This window comes from Galeopterus variegatus, unplaced genomic scaffold (genome assembly GCF_000696425.1).
Source record: "Galeopterus variegatus unplaced genomic scaffold, G_variegatus-3.0.2 Scaffold589, whole genome shotgun sequence".
NCBI lineage: Eukaryota > Metazoa > Chordata > Mammalia > Dermoptera > Cynocephalidae > Galeopterus > Galeopterus variegatus.
In genome coordinates this window covers 272470-287306 of record NW_007726700.1, presented here as the reverse complement: position 1 = coordinate 287306, position 14837 = coordinate 272470, and the positions used below count along the sequence as shown (strand labels likewise).

Sequence of the window (14837 nt, the reverse complement as noted above, 5' to 3'; positions counted from 1 at the left end):
TAAGCATAATCTGAAAAATAGGGGTAGTAATATCTACTTCATGGGGTTATGGTTTGGATAGTATACAATCGATACAAAGCACACAGCACCTGGCACACAGAGAACTCTCAATGAAGGATTGTGGTGTTAATTGGCAGTGTTGAGATTTACACTCAGCTCTGCCTGCCTCCAAGTTCTTTGTTCTGTCCTCTGCATCACACATCTCCCTTCTCAAGCAGAGGGTTCTTAGTGAAATCACACCCTCCAATTCTTCTATCTATTCTTCTTGGCTCTTTTCCTTCTTAAACACATCTGGGACACAGCTGTAAAGTTACAAGTCAGAGCATTGTCCTGTGGCGATGAGGCAGGGTTTCTGTGTGTCACTTCAGGGGGGCTAATCTGGATGGCCCCCTTGGAGGGCAGTGACTCAGGGGGCTGGTGGGAATACCCATCCCCCATGACTCAGGTAGGTGTGGCAGCCTTGATCTGGGGAGCTGGATACCGCCAGGAGCTGAGGCCTCGCTGGCAGCTCCGATAGGTCAGTTTTGTTCACCCTTTTGCCCAAGGACAGTTATATGGCTTCCTCTTGGAATCACCTGCTTGCAGCCTTTAAAGCAGATCAGTTTATTAAGAGGAAACCCAGGGAATTGTTTGGATTTTCTATTTCCATTCCGAATGGCATTAACTTTCACTCATTCAACGTAAATTCCTATAATAGAGCCAGTTCCCTAAGGATTTTTTTCTGAAGTAATATGTTATGTCTTGTCTTCCTTCCTTCCTTCCTTCCCTCTTTTGATCCCTCCCTCCTTCCTTCCATCCATTAATTTATCCATCCATCTATCTATCCATTTATTCATCCATCCATACAATCATCCATCCATCCATCTATCCATCCATCCATCCATCCATCCATGCTTTTGAAATACAATTATTTATCAAACACCATGTTATGTGCTCAGGCAAGCAAAAGACATAGCTCCACTTTCAAGGAACTTGCAGTCTACTTGGGGAGAGGTAGGTGAAGAGACAGCTAGAACATCATGTCAAAAGTCTTCACATCCTGGGCCGGCCCGGTGGCGCACTGCGCTAGTGCGCCGCTTGGAAAGCGCGGCGGCGCTCCCGTCGAGGGTTTGGATCCCACATACAGACTGGTTCCCGCTCACTGGCTGAGCGAGGCGCGGGGGCAGCACCGAGGGTTGCGATCCCGTTGCCGGTCCCGGTCCGGTACGGGGGCGACACTGAGGGTTGCGAACAGTTGCCGGACACGGAAAAAGACAAAAAAAAAAAAAAAAAAGTCTTCACATCCTATCAGGGAAGTCAGGGAGGACTTACTGGGCAGCAAATGCTGCATGAAGTGTTGAAAGGTGAGTAGGAATTGCTGCTCAGACAAGAGCAGACAGGAGGTGGTGTGTGTGTGCATGTGCTTGGGTGCTAAAGTGATAAATTATGAACATTCCAGAAATGGAGATTAGTGAAAAGCAGAGAGTCATGAAGCAGTGTAGCTTTATGAAGATAGTGCCCATGGTTTGCACAGCTGAGGAACAGGGTGTTCGAGGAATGTGGCAAGAGCTGGGGCCAGAGAGGTGGGCAGGGACCAGGACAGGAGAGGCCTTGAGGCACAGCAGGGGGCTTGGGCTGGTAATGGAGCACCATGGAAGAATTTTAAGCTGGAGGGGGACAGGGCCAGGTGTGGTCTTGAGCCAACTTCCTAACGGGTGAAAGACCCTTGTGTTTCCTCGCAGATATTTTTCTTCAGCAGAAACGTAGCTGTCACTATTGGGGGGCTGTGGGGAAGGGTTAGCAGGAAGGGTTGCATGATCCCAATGCTTTGTGAAACTTTCAAACTCAAATAGGCCAAATTGTCTCATCTTACAAAAGAAGGAACTGACGCCAAAGGGGTTTTTTGAAGATTTCAAAGGAGGAATTGAGTGGAAGGCAGCTCCCAATTGTGGCAGTGAATTCAATGGTCTTCAAGAGGGGCCCTGTGCTGAGGGACGGATGTCAATAACCCAGCCATGGTCTCATTCTGACTTACAGGAGTGTTCTTTTGGGTGCAAAAGACTCTTGATGTCAGAGATGGAGATAAATGGTGGGAGGAGATGGCATGCACATCCTCTGAGCACAGACAGGAGGCTTGGAACTTACTGGGCTTGCAGCGAAAGTTGGGTCCTAGCTCTCTTCTTTCTGCTCCTTTACCCACACCTCAGGTTTTAGAAGCAGGGCAACTCAGGCTGGCAAAAAGCTTTTATTTGCTTTTAGCAATGAATTTGGAGGTGACTTAATTGAAAAAATAGTCACAGTTTTGGGGTTGAAATGCCAGAGATGATCATTAACAACCTGACTAATCGAGGTACTGAAACTCTACTCTCTAAGGGAGGATATTAATTGCTCCGGGCAGACTGGAAAACACACTGTTCAATTTCCAAAATGTGGCTCAGGTTTCAGATTTACTCAGAAATGCCAAGTACATAGGCAGACCAGAGATGGTGGTTGCTAAATCAACACTGGCTCCGTCCCAGCACGTCCCACTTGTTTGTGCCGACTTTGTCGTCAGAGGGAGTTGGTTGGATTGGTAGGTGAAACAAAGGCTTTGGTTTGGAGGCGAATGAATGGGGTTCATATTCCACCTCTGTCATATCATTGCTTGGTCAACCTTGACTTTGAACCTCAGTTTTCTCCAGTCTGGGCAACTGGAGATGGGCAGTGGAGATGATACTTTTCTCATTAGGGCTGTGAGTTAACACATTAAAACATCTGGCACTGTGCTTGGCATATTCTGTAATATGCTTCCCTTTGCAGAAAAGCATGCTAGGAAGTCATGCATGAATGTCCTGAGGCTCAACTATCTCATCTGTGAAATGGGCATAAAATACTAACTCTTGGGCCAGCCCGGTGGCGCACTGCTACAGTGCGCCACTTGGGAGTGCGGCGGCGCTCCCGTGGAAGGTTTGGATCCCACATACAGACCAGTTCCCGCTCACTGGCTGAGCGAGGTGCGGCACTGAGGATTGCAATCCCGTTGCCGGTCCTGGTCCGGTATGGGCGCGACACTGAGGGTTGCGATCCGTTGCCGGTCACGAAAAAAGACAAAAAGGAAAAAAAAAATACTAACTCTTGGTGGTGATGTGTTAATGCACTTGAAGTACACAGTAGAGTGCCAGGCACAGAGGAATGCTCCCAAGAGTGGGTGAAATTTTAGCTAGCACTTTTTACTGGGTAAAAGCTCACTTCTTCTGGAAGTTACTTGGCAGACTCTCAGGAACACAACCTTGAACCAAGAAAGAAAGCAAAACGAACCTCCCGCCCCGAGCCCCTTCTCTGAGCTGTCAGATTCAGCGTGGAGTTGGTGCGCTCACTCAGAGCAGAGCTCCTCAGACCCCAGTGCACCTCCTATGAGATAAACGTTTTTCCAGCTGGTTTTCTGGTTTCCCAGTCCATATCATATTAGAGGAGGAAGATTAGGAGAGATTGGGAATGTTAGGATCAGAGGCACGGAAAGCATATTAACAGCATAACCCCGGAGAGGTGAGGGTGAGGAGAATGAGGCCCCCAGGACGCAAGATTTAAGTAGGTTCTCGACCTCAGGGCAGACTTGGCAGCTCTGAGTCATTCACAAACCCAACCCCTGGTAGCGACAGCCTCCTTAAATCCTGTGCCTCGTGCCTTGCTCACCTCACCCTAGCCCTGGGTCTGAGCAGTGCTCTCAGTGACCATGGGAACAGAGGGCACCGCTGAGTCACGTGAGATGGTGCCGAATTGGTGGAACTGCCTCACACACAAGGGGCACCCTGTTGGGACGAAGTGGGTGTTGAGGTTGTCTGCAAGGAAGGGCTTCCTCGAGTGTGGAAAGAATTACCGTTTGTTGAGCATATACATGAGTCTGGTTTTATGACACATACCTTATGTACGTGATCACTACACCCCAGTGAGACAGTATTATTAATCCCCATGTGCCACAGGAGAAGGTGGAGTCTCAGAAAAGTCCAGTTATACAGGTATAGCGGGCAGTGGGATTCACCCAATCTGTCCCACCCCGGAGCTTGCGCTCCCACCTGACTCCAGGGTGCCCTTAACTTTGGGAAGCATTTCCATGGCAACCTGCAGATGGGCCCTGTCTTTCCAGTTGTTCTCCCTCCGACTTCATCTCATGCCGCCGTTCTGTTCTCCTCTTTGTAAACAAGCTCCAGCTCAGTAGCCAGCACCGACTGGCTTTCTTCTTTCCATCCCTTGAATAATGCAATCTCATGCCTACCTTAGGGCTCTTGCACTTGCTGTTCCCTCTGCCTGGAGTTCTCTTCTCCTGGATCTTTGCCTGGAGTGCTCCTCCTCATCCAAGTCTCCAGTGTCACCTGTCGGAGGGGCTTCCCCTCACTAGCGTGCCCCTGTCACCTTGCTTCATTGTACCTGTATCAGAAACATTTGTTGGACCCTCTCACCTCCTGCAACGCGTCAGGCCCTGGAGAGCAGGAAGCTCATCTGCCTTCTGTACAGCTGTGTCCTGGCTTTCAGAGCCTGATGCACCGACAGTTCTCAATGGACATTCGCTAAATCAATGAGCTCTTAAACTGGGTTTAGGATTCCACATACCCTGCGTATTCTGGGATTGTAACTGTAAATCATACGTCTTGTTCTTTAACATCATTTCTTTTTTTATATTTTCCAGTTAAGTGTCCTGAAGGAAGCTATTCTCAGGATGAGCAATGTATTCCCTGTCCTGTTGGATTCTACCAAGAACAGGCAGGTAGCTCAGCCTGTGTCCCGTGTCCTGTGGGCAGAACAACCATTTCCACTGGAGCTTTCAGCCGCACTCATTGTAAGTTCTGTAGGGTCCTGCTTCGAAAGAGAAACCTTGCAATACTATGGGATGCAGCAGGGCTTCTCATCCTCCAGCACTATTGACATTTTGGGGTAGATAATTCTTAGTTGTGGGGGGGCTGTCCTTTGCATGGTAGAATGTTTAGCACCCTTAATACACTAGCCCTTACCAACTTGATGCATGCCCCCCATCAAGGTGTGACAACCAAACATGTCTCCAGACATTGCCAAGTGATTCTTGGGTGGAGGGGCAGGGCAGAATTGCCCCCCACTGAGAACCACTGTGTACACAGCATAACAAAGGAGACCTTTGAATACCTATCTCCTGCCTGGCTCTGGGCCAGGCATTTAGCTGTGGTGTCTCATTCAGTGCCCCAAACACCCCTTCCAGGTAAATAGTATTAGCTCCACTTTTACCAACAAGAAGGCTGAGGCTCAGAGAAGTCAAGAAATTTAGCCAGCGTCACTCAGCTAATTGATAACATAGCTGGCCTTTGATCTTGTTTCTGTGTGATTCTGAAACTTCCGATTTTTGTAAGTCTACCTTATCAGATTGAGCAGTGGAAGATATTTTCCACCTGTAGTCATTGCTACTCATAGTCTCTTTCTGGCCCTATGCATTTGTCAGTACGTGTGGCCTTCCTGTATGTCATGTGATTTCACTCGGTCTACTTACTTAATAGTCAACTGGGTACTGGTGGGTTTTTCCTAGCAAGGACCCACACATATCTTCTTTTGCATCTTTTCACGTTAGTCTGAAATTGTGTCGACATGAGACAAACTGTTATTGCTTAAAATCTGAATAATTTCTAGAATTTTTAAAACAAGTAGTCAAGAGAAATCACATCACTTTCTTCAATAAGGGAAGTTTTCTTGGTCAGGGGAGCAGGGGTAATAGGCACTAATTCCAAAAAAGTAAACGTGAGAGGAATTTTAAAAGCTGAGAGTCTGACATTCTTCCTGGAGAAGAAGCTCTTCACCAGGAACATACTGGTGGAGTGTCTTTGACATCAGGGTGTCCCCCTCAGTTTGTACACATTGACTCAGTACTTGTGGGTTGAGATGATTTGAAGTGTATTGAAATGTTGGAGGAGCATTTTCTTAAAAGGAGGTGTATGTAATGCACTGATCCTTGCCGATGGAAGGGATATGACAGAAATGGCGGGCAACAGAGGGCAGTGGCCAAGGCTTGCGCCAGCCAGACCCTGTTCCATCCCTGCTGTCCTTTCTTACTTGTGCTGTGACCTAGGCCAAGTCATCTTCCTTCTCTGAATGTCAACTCCCTCATCTATTAGATGGGGCCAGTGATGCCTCCCTCACAGGGAGGTTATAAAGCATGTCATAGTTCGGGCTGCTATTACAAATTACCATAGACGGGGAAGCATAAGTGACAAGCGTTTACTTCTCCTGGCTCTGGAGGCTGGATGTCTGAGGCCAGGATGCCAGCATGGTCAGGTTCTTGGAGATGGCTCTCTTCCTGGTTATGTCCTCACATGGCCTTTGCTTGGCATGCACAGAGGGAGAGACACACAGACAGATGGAGAGAGCTCCTGTCTTCCTCTCTTTATAAAGATGGTAATCCCATCCTGGGGGCCCCTCCCTTGTGACCTCATCCAAACCTAACTACTTCCCAAAGACCTCACCTCCAATACCATCGCACGGCGGAGGGTGATTAGAGCTTCAGCGTATAACTTTCAGAGGAATGCAAACATGCGGTCCATAGCGACCAGAATCAAAATGTCTAATGTGAACATTGAATGGTCACTCTCACCCCACTTTTGCAGCGAGCTTTGTTTGCATTTCCACGTACTGTGGAGGGATGTGCTGCATGGCTACGACTCTCCAAGACATTTTCCTTGAGTAATAGAATAGATTCTAGGGAATGGTTCTCCAGGGTCAAGGCTGGAGGCTGTGGTAAGGGTCTGTCCATATCTAAGAACTTCTCCATGACTCATTAACTCCATCATATCCGCCTGTTGAATTATCTCATCTGTGTCTTAGATGGAATCATATTGAAGAGAAAGAAGCACAGGGCAGTAGAGTCTGCTAAGTTTTAAATGATGGCAAGTTACTCTAACACTTCCTTTCATGTTAGGGTAGCTTTTAAAATCCCAACTCCTCTGTATAGTTGAGGTCTGTGTTATAGTTCTTGCTTATGCTTTTTTTCCCTATATTTCTTAACTGAGCAGATCAATTGGACTGATCCCTGCACAGATCCTTGAGATTCTGTTGGTAGCTGAGTAGTTCTTTGTTTGTTTACTGATATGTTAATTTGTGTGTGGTATGCAAATCATTCTATTTAAAAAGCAGCCTTTGTAACCTCCCCACAAAAAAGTTGTTATTAATCAATTGTTAATCTTCTAACTGATAGTCTTGAAATATAGAAACTCAGATGTTATCAAGCCTCTGGGCTGCTATAAAAGATTATCGTTCACCTACTTCAGAGCCCTGGAGATATATATCTTTTGATATATCATTCATCAAAAATCTATCAAGCACCTGCTTTGTGGCAGGTATGTACTGGGTATATACAAAGCAAGTAAAGATAAAGTCCCTGTCCTCAAGGAGTTTAGAGTCTGATACAAAAATAAAGCATGTAAGTATAGAAATATAATTTATTGTAATTAATAACATAATGGGGGTACATGTTAGATGCTGTTACAGCATCTTGTGCTAGGTCTTGAATGATGGGGGGGCCAGAAAGAGGAAACAGCTTGAACACTGGGATGGAGGTATTCATGCATGGATTTGACCACTATTTATTGATTTCTGAGTTTGTATTATGTGTTGGACACTGAGCAAGGCACTGAGATGCAATAGTGACAAAACCAGGCTTGGTCCTGCCCTCATGAAGCTTCTGTGGAGTGGGAGGCAGGCAGTCATCAGGCTAATTTACACAGATGGGTGGAAATGACAACCATGCTCCCTGCTGTGAAGGAGAGGCGTGGTCCCAGCAGAGTGTATAACAGTTGGACCTGACCTTGTTGAGGGGGTCCAGAGGTGTCTTAGTCTGTTTGGGCTGGTATCACAAAACTAGGTGGCCTATAGACAACAGAAATTTATTTCTCATACTTCTGGAGGCTGGGAAGTCCAAGATCAAGGTGCCAGAAGATTCAGTGTCTGATGAAGGCATCATAGACAGCGCCTTCTTGCTGTGTCCTCACATGGTGGAAGGGGCAATTAAGCTCCCCTGTGCTTCTTTCGAAAGGGTGCTCATCCCATTCTTAAGAGTTCCATGCTCATGACCTAATCACCTCCCAAAGGCCCCACCTCTTAATACTTTGGCACTGGGGACTGGGGAGGCGGGGAGTCATAAACACTCAGACTACTGCAGCAGGGCCTCCCTGAGGTGGTGAGGATGGGCAAAGCTGGTGAGTGATGAAGTGTTCACGCAGTGAAGAGTGGGGGGACCGGGGGCCAGGAAAGGGGCCAGAGGAGCAAAGCCTGTGTTCAGCAGATGGTATCAGGGGCACTGAGGGTAACTGATATTGTGGGGGGCATAGAGTGTATGTGCAGGGTTCAGGATGGGTGGGGCCCAGATCACAGGGGCCTTATTGTCCCAAGCAGGAGCCTGGATACAATCCTTTGGTCAGGGTGGGGGCACTGAAAAGTTTTGAACTAGAATGTCTGGGTCATCTGGTCAATGACCTGGAGCTTGAGAGTTGGGAGGGAAGAGGGTTCCAGAGCCTGTCACTGATTGCTGTGTCCATCTCTTGGTTCCAGGTGTCACTGACTGTCAGAGGAATGAGGCGGGCCTGCAGTGTGACCAGGATGGCCAGTACCGAGCCAGCCAGAGGGACAGGGGCAGTGGGAAGGGCTTCTGCCTGGACGGTGAAGGGCAGAGGCTGCCATGGTCGGAGACAGAGGCCCCACTTGAGGACTCTCAGTGTCTGAGTACGTGCTGGCGGTCACATCAGCCACAGTCACTGGGGAGAGGGCAAGTGGTCTCGAGGGCCTTAGAGAAAGGGAAAGACGCATGTGATGCATTTGTCTCTAACTTTTTATTTTGAACAATTTTAAGCTAGGAAGTTGGAAAAATCCCTGTCACCTAGGTTCAAAAATTGGTAATAGTTTGCTCTCTCTTTTTTAAATCTCTCTTTTGGAAAGTAAGTTTCAGACATCATGAATTCTCACCCCTAAATACTTTATAAAAAAAAAAAGATAATCTGCTGGGGCTTCCTTCCTTGTAGGCAGCTTGTGGAAAGACTTGGGTGCCAGTCCTTTTTCCATGACTTATTCTCTGAGTGCCCCAGAGCAAGTTGCTCAACCTCTCTGATCCTCAGTCCCCCAGTGGCTTCCTGCCTGACTCGTGAGACATTTTGAGGATCAACATCATCTTATAATGTCAACAAATATTCATCGAGCACTACCCTGTGTCAGTCTCAGTTCTACCCTGTGTGAGATGGTGTGTGGCAAAGTCCTGAGTGAACCATCGAATGTCCTACTGTACAACATGTGATGGGAATTCCCAGAATGGAAGGGAAGAGCATGGTCTGTTGATCAGAAGGAGTTTAATCACAATGGTGCCCTTCACTGGCTGTGTAGTGTAAGGAAAAATCACTCACCCTCAACACTTTGCTCATCTGTAAAATGGAGATATTAGTGCCTACCTGGCAGGGGTGTTGAGTGCGTTGGCAACGACATGCCTTCCAGAGGCTCAGCAACAGTAGTTGCCTTGTTTCTTCCTCAAACAAGGAAGTCTGGGACAACCTGCAAGCTCCCTTAATCCTGACCTTCTCTAAGTCTTCAGGACCCTGCTCCACCTTGTCATAGAGTCACCTTCCTCTGCTGAGGTCCTGTGGCTCACCTCTGCACACTTGACAAGCCAGAGCCAGCCCTGCCTGCCAGAGTCTCTGAGGGTTTCTGTGTGAGGCGAGGGCCTGATGTACCTGGGCCTGCTATGTGCCAGGCATTCATATGCTGACCACGTTTAAACTCCATGGTAGTCCTGAGGGGTAGGCATTATTACCACCAATATTTCAGTTAAGGGAACTGAGACAAAGAATGTTTAAGTGCTTATCTTTATCCTATAGTTAGGATAGAATATTTGTAGAATTTGAACTGGTGTGCAATGACTCCCAACCCCCTGCATTTTCCATTGCACTGATCTGTGCTTCTATCTAGATTCATCTGCTTCCTCATTAAATACAAATGTGTGTGTGCATACATATCCTGCTTATCTTCTAGGGAAGTTGGTACAGCTAATGACATAAAATACCAGAGATAATCCAAGTGAGACATTTTTTATTTTCTAATGCTCAGAGCAATCATTTCCCTTCTTTTGTAAAGAGCTAACGAATCCCAAGGATTGTGTGTGTGTGTGTGTGTGTGTGTGTGTGTGTGTGTGTCCCTAAGGATAAATTGCAAATCCATAGAAAGTCTTACTATGTGTTTTTCCAATATACCCCATCTTGGGCAGGAATAATGATCAGGGGAGTTACAGCTGGAAGGTATGGTACGAGATCAATCACATAGATCCTTCACAGGAAGGAGAGGTTACCCATAGAGAAGAAGCTACTTGCCCAGTGGACCTGATGACGAGGGGCCATTCAGGGATCATTGCCTGAGTTCTCTAAGCCTTCTTTGCATCCCTGTCAATGGCTCAGCTTGAAAATTGTAATATGAAGTTTGCAAAGCATTTCATGGCTTGTTCTGCTCAGTGTTTGGGGGAGAGAGGACGGTTTAATCAGTGGCAGCAAGGGCATTTGTGAGTCTCAGCTCAGCTTTGAGGACGTGGATGATGCTCCTGAGGGCTGGCTTATGAACAGCCTCCACACTGATCCACAGCATCTTTGGCTTCTTATGCAAAGCTCTGAGCTTAAGTTTCCCTTTCTGGATGTGCAGGGAGATTTCCATGTGAATAAGCTGGGCCCCCACTGGGATGTCAACATTTCTCTTCTCCAAATCCCTCAACTTGTCTTTGAGAAGCACTTTCTCTTTGGAGTGGGATTATAGTCTCACTTTTGAGACTTTTGTCCTTCATGAAAAGCAAAAGACTTACAGGTCAGCTCTATGCCTCTCCAAACAGGTCTATTTGAGAGGGGTTTGCCCCTTCTCCACCCCACTGCTACCCCCTTGTCTAGCCTCTGCTGTTACCCACACAGTTACCTCTAACTCATCTTCCTGCACCAGTCCAGCAATTTTCCTATGGTGCTTCCAGCTCACTTATTTTAAAAGGCAATTATGCTTATGTAATGCCCCTTGAAAGTCTTCAGTAGTTCTGTGTTGCTCCTGGGACAAAGTATAACTGCAGTATCCCAGCCTCCTCTTTGGGCTCTAGCCTCATTACAATGTATACTCCTTTGGGGCCAGAACCGTATCTTATTTCTTGTTCTATTCCAGGGCAGTAGGTACTTGTTGACAGAATAAATGAATTGCTCCACTTATCTGGCTTCTTTGAAACTATTTCCTAAAGATCTTCAGGGAAGGAGATTCTCCTGCTAGCCAAATTCCTGTGGCCAATTTTACAAGTCCTCAAGTGGAGGCAGCTGTCCTTGCAGAAGTCAAAGGGGCCTGGCATTTACTGAGTTATTACCATGTACTGGATATTCAATGCTATTTTATTTAATTCTTACAACCAGGAAACTGAGACTCTCAGAGGTTGAGTATGCCCAAGGACACAGAGCTGGTAAGGAGTGGTGGCACCAGGACTTGAACTTGAGCACTGGTGCTCTTTCCCTCCTGTCTGCTACTCCCTGTCTTAAATCCCTCCTGCTGCAGCTTCACGGTGCCCCCCTCATCTCCTCCGTGTTCCCTTTGTTTACTCTCAGAGTTAGTCTGAGCTTGGCCAATACAAATATTTCAAGTTCACTTTCCCTTTAACTTTAGATCCAGTTTTCTAACTCTGCTCTTTGTTGACCCTTGCTAAAGATCTTATGTACACGTCCAGTGCCTAAACAAAGATACATGCGTCCTTTTGGAATTACACCATTATAATGTTCTCTCCTGGCTTTCTGTTGTTGTAATGACATTGTTAGTCATTTATTTGCTCATCTACCTACCCATCCATCTGTCTACCCAAAGAACAGAAAACTAGTATCTTTGCTGCTATCCTAGCTAGTGAAGGTTCAGATATGATCAGAACATTGTTCTGGCCCTGGAAGGAGACGGGAGCATAAATAGCCATAATACACTATGGAAGAATCATGATCAAATATATGCTGTTCTTAGATGTTATCATTAGATAACATTAGATGTTATCACTTTATGCTTTCCCCAAGACATTTGTAAATATATGCTAAGTAGAAATTTGCTACGTGGGAAATTATACCAACACAATGTATAAATCTGCAAACTAACTTAGTATTCCATTGGCAACTTGGTTCATGGGTTGTTCCTGTTCTGTTTGGCAACGAGATTCTGCATAGAATGCTGCAATGTGAAGGTGTTTGTCAACAAGGTGTCCTTTTTTGGAAAACCAGCAGATTCTCTACTGAAGTGCTAAATTTACTGCATTTTCATCTGAGTTTATTAGAAGTTGAAAGACCTCTCGTATTTTATTTAGTCTCCCTAAAATGTTTTGAGCTTCTGGTCTATACCAATTGAGCCTTAGGAACACTCTGCTGACGATAGCATTGAGTTTGCTGGACAGGAGCTTGCAGTCTCTACAAAGAGGGCACCAAGGAGTACAAAATAAAAATGAGAGAATGAAATGAGAGAAGAGCAGAGCACGTGAACGAGGCAACTTCAGTGATCAATGTGGAAGGACCATTTTGTAAAATTAAAATTTTTTTCTACATCAAAATGTTTGAAGGCTTAAAACATGTCATTTCTATTATATTAATGCTCCTCTCTCCCAACCCCATCCCAAAAGGAATAAACATAGTTTTTGTGCTTATTGTGAAAGCCAAGAAAAGATTGCTTTATATGGCCTTGAATTTATTGACTGGATGACAACCAGTCCAGTCACAAGTGTCTTTTATAAAGCAATGGATGTGTATGATCATGAGAGCTTACATACATGTTCATGTCTGCAAAGAACCGATACTCATGTGCTCTTGGGCTTGTAAGTCTTGTTTTTTGATAGTTACACTGCAAAATATTGACACTCTTAGGCATTTGTGGCTTGGAAGATAAATCTCATTCCTTGAGAGTTACCCTCTATGGCTTTTTGCTTGGTGAAGAATAAGTTCCAAGTCCCATAGCCTTGAGAAATTGTGTTCCCTTGCTTGTCTAGTTCCATGAGTGTGTGGCTGTGTTTTTCCTACCAAATGGGGCTCAAGTGTGTTGAAAAAACAGATGTTAATATATTGCTTAAATAAATACTGTCTCAAAAATACCTGAGCTACATGACACATTTTGAAATTTACATGAGCCCATATGTACATATCTTATTTCTATTTTTAAAAATGACATACTTCATTTCAGAAAGAATCGAAGTTAATGAAAAAAAAATTCAATATAATAATTATATTATATAATTAGAGCTCAAAGACAAGGACAGGGAAATATAAGTTTAGATAGAAAAATTAATGTCAATGAGAAGAAATGATTTGTAAATACTAGCATAACATTAAATTTCTCCCTCCTTCTTGACAGCCAAGTAGAAAAAGGGAGACATGGTGAAGTATTAGCTATGAGGCAGTGTGCTGGTGCTACCTTAAAAAGGAATTGTTGTCCATGGCATATTTATGTCACCAAGGGCTTCAAGTGGGAAGTGACTTCATGACCTAACACTTGTTAGCTTCTTTGCAGATGTTCTATAACCTTCAGAATCAGATTTCATAAATATGCTTTACTTTCAGTGATGCAGAAATTTGAGAAGGCACCAGAATCGAAGGTGATCTTCAATGGCGATGTTCCTGTGGTGGTCAGGTCCAAAGTTCCTGATTCTGAATCTCCACTGGTGCAGTGCTTGGCAGGTAAGGGGTGAGGGGGAGATGGGTATATGGAGAGTGGTGTAGAAGTACGCTCTGCTGATATTGGAAAGACAAATAAAATTAAAACATTCAAACTATAATGAAAAAACATGCTTTATCAAAAACAGCATAAATCAATTGCTTTCTAAAATGTATAGGCAATTCAGAATGTTAATGCTGAATTTATAGTATATCTGCTGTATGCCAAGAAGTATGCTGAATGTTATGGAGCAGAAATGAACAAAATTAATCTGGTGTAGAGCTATTTGTCTAGGTCAGGATATGTATCTGTTTATTTCAACAGTGAGAACAGAGAGGTGGTATGAACAACTACTGAGTGTGTATCTTTACAAGGATTATCTCATAATCTTATAATGACCCATAAAGTAGCCATTGTTATACCAAGTTACAGATGAGAAAAATAAGGCTTTGAGAGTTTAAGTAACTTACTCAATGACACAGAGCTTGTATGTGACAGAACTTAAATTCAAACCTAGGCTAAGGGATGGGATGTCCAAGCCTACGGTCAACCATTGCATTATGCCTCCCTCAGTAATGACATGTGGTTTAGTTGTTAAGTAATTATACTGAGTATGAATCCATTTTGGATATCTGCTTTGGTTATGAGAGGCATATCCCATTGTTTGTATCACAAACACAGAGCGAGGCATGAAGTAAGAACTGAAAAAAATGTTTGTAGAATGAACGGTATTCACAGGAACTGGAGGGACAGGACCAAGGGGTCAACAGAGTAAATGTGAGGAACTGGCACCAAGACAGCAAACTTGATGGTCAGCTATGGCAGTTATTTGTCTCGACAAGGAGTGTCATGCATGTACCCATGTGTGTGCACACATGTTGTGACACAGCTTGAGTTAGAGGGGCAAACTTGTGGGATGAAAAGAAAAAGTGGATGCAGAATCTTAGGGAATGGGGCGAGCAGGGAGGACAGGTCCATCTGTTAGTCTCAGGAGATGGTTTAGCCAACTGGGCTGTTATTAGTCTGTTACTGTTGCTTGTAACAAAATTCCTGGAACTGGATAATTTGTAAGAAAACAAAATTTATTGCTTATGGTTTCAGAGGCTATGAGTCCGAAGTCCAGGGTTGAGGATCTTCTTTGGTGGTGGCTTTACAGCAATGCAGGGGACTCACATGGCAGAAAATGGTGAAACAGAGAGAGAGGA

At 45.0% G+C, this 14837-nt stretch overlaps 1 protein-coding gene across 1 annotated transcript in view; it reads left to right on the top strand.

Moving 5' to 3' along the window:
- Window positions 1-14837, top strand: part of TG (thyroglobulin) — a 254111-nt gene that overhangs the window by 43485 nt on the left and 195789 nt on the right. The window contains exons 21-23 of the mRNA XM_008570298.1: window positions 4643-4792; window positions 8518-8688; window positions 13539-13655. Of these exons, the coding sequence (XP_008568520.1) occupies window positions 4643-4792; window positions 8518-8688; window positions 13539-13655 (438 nt within the window). The remainder of the gene's footprint in view (window positions 1-4642; window positions 4793-8517; window positions 8689-13538; window positions 13656-14837) is intronic.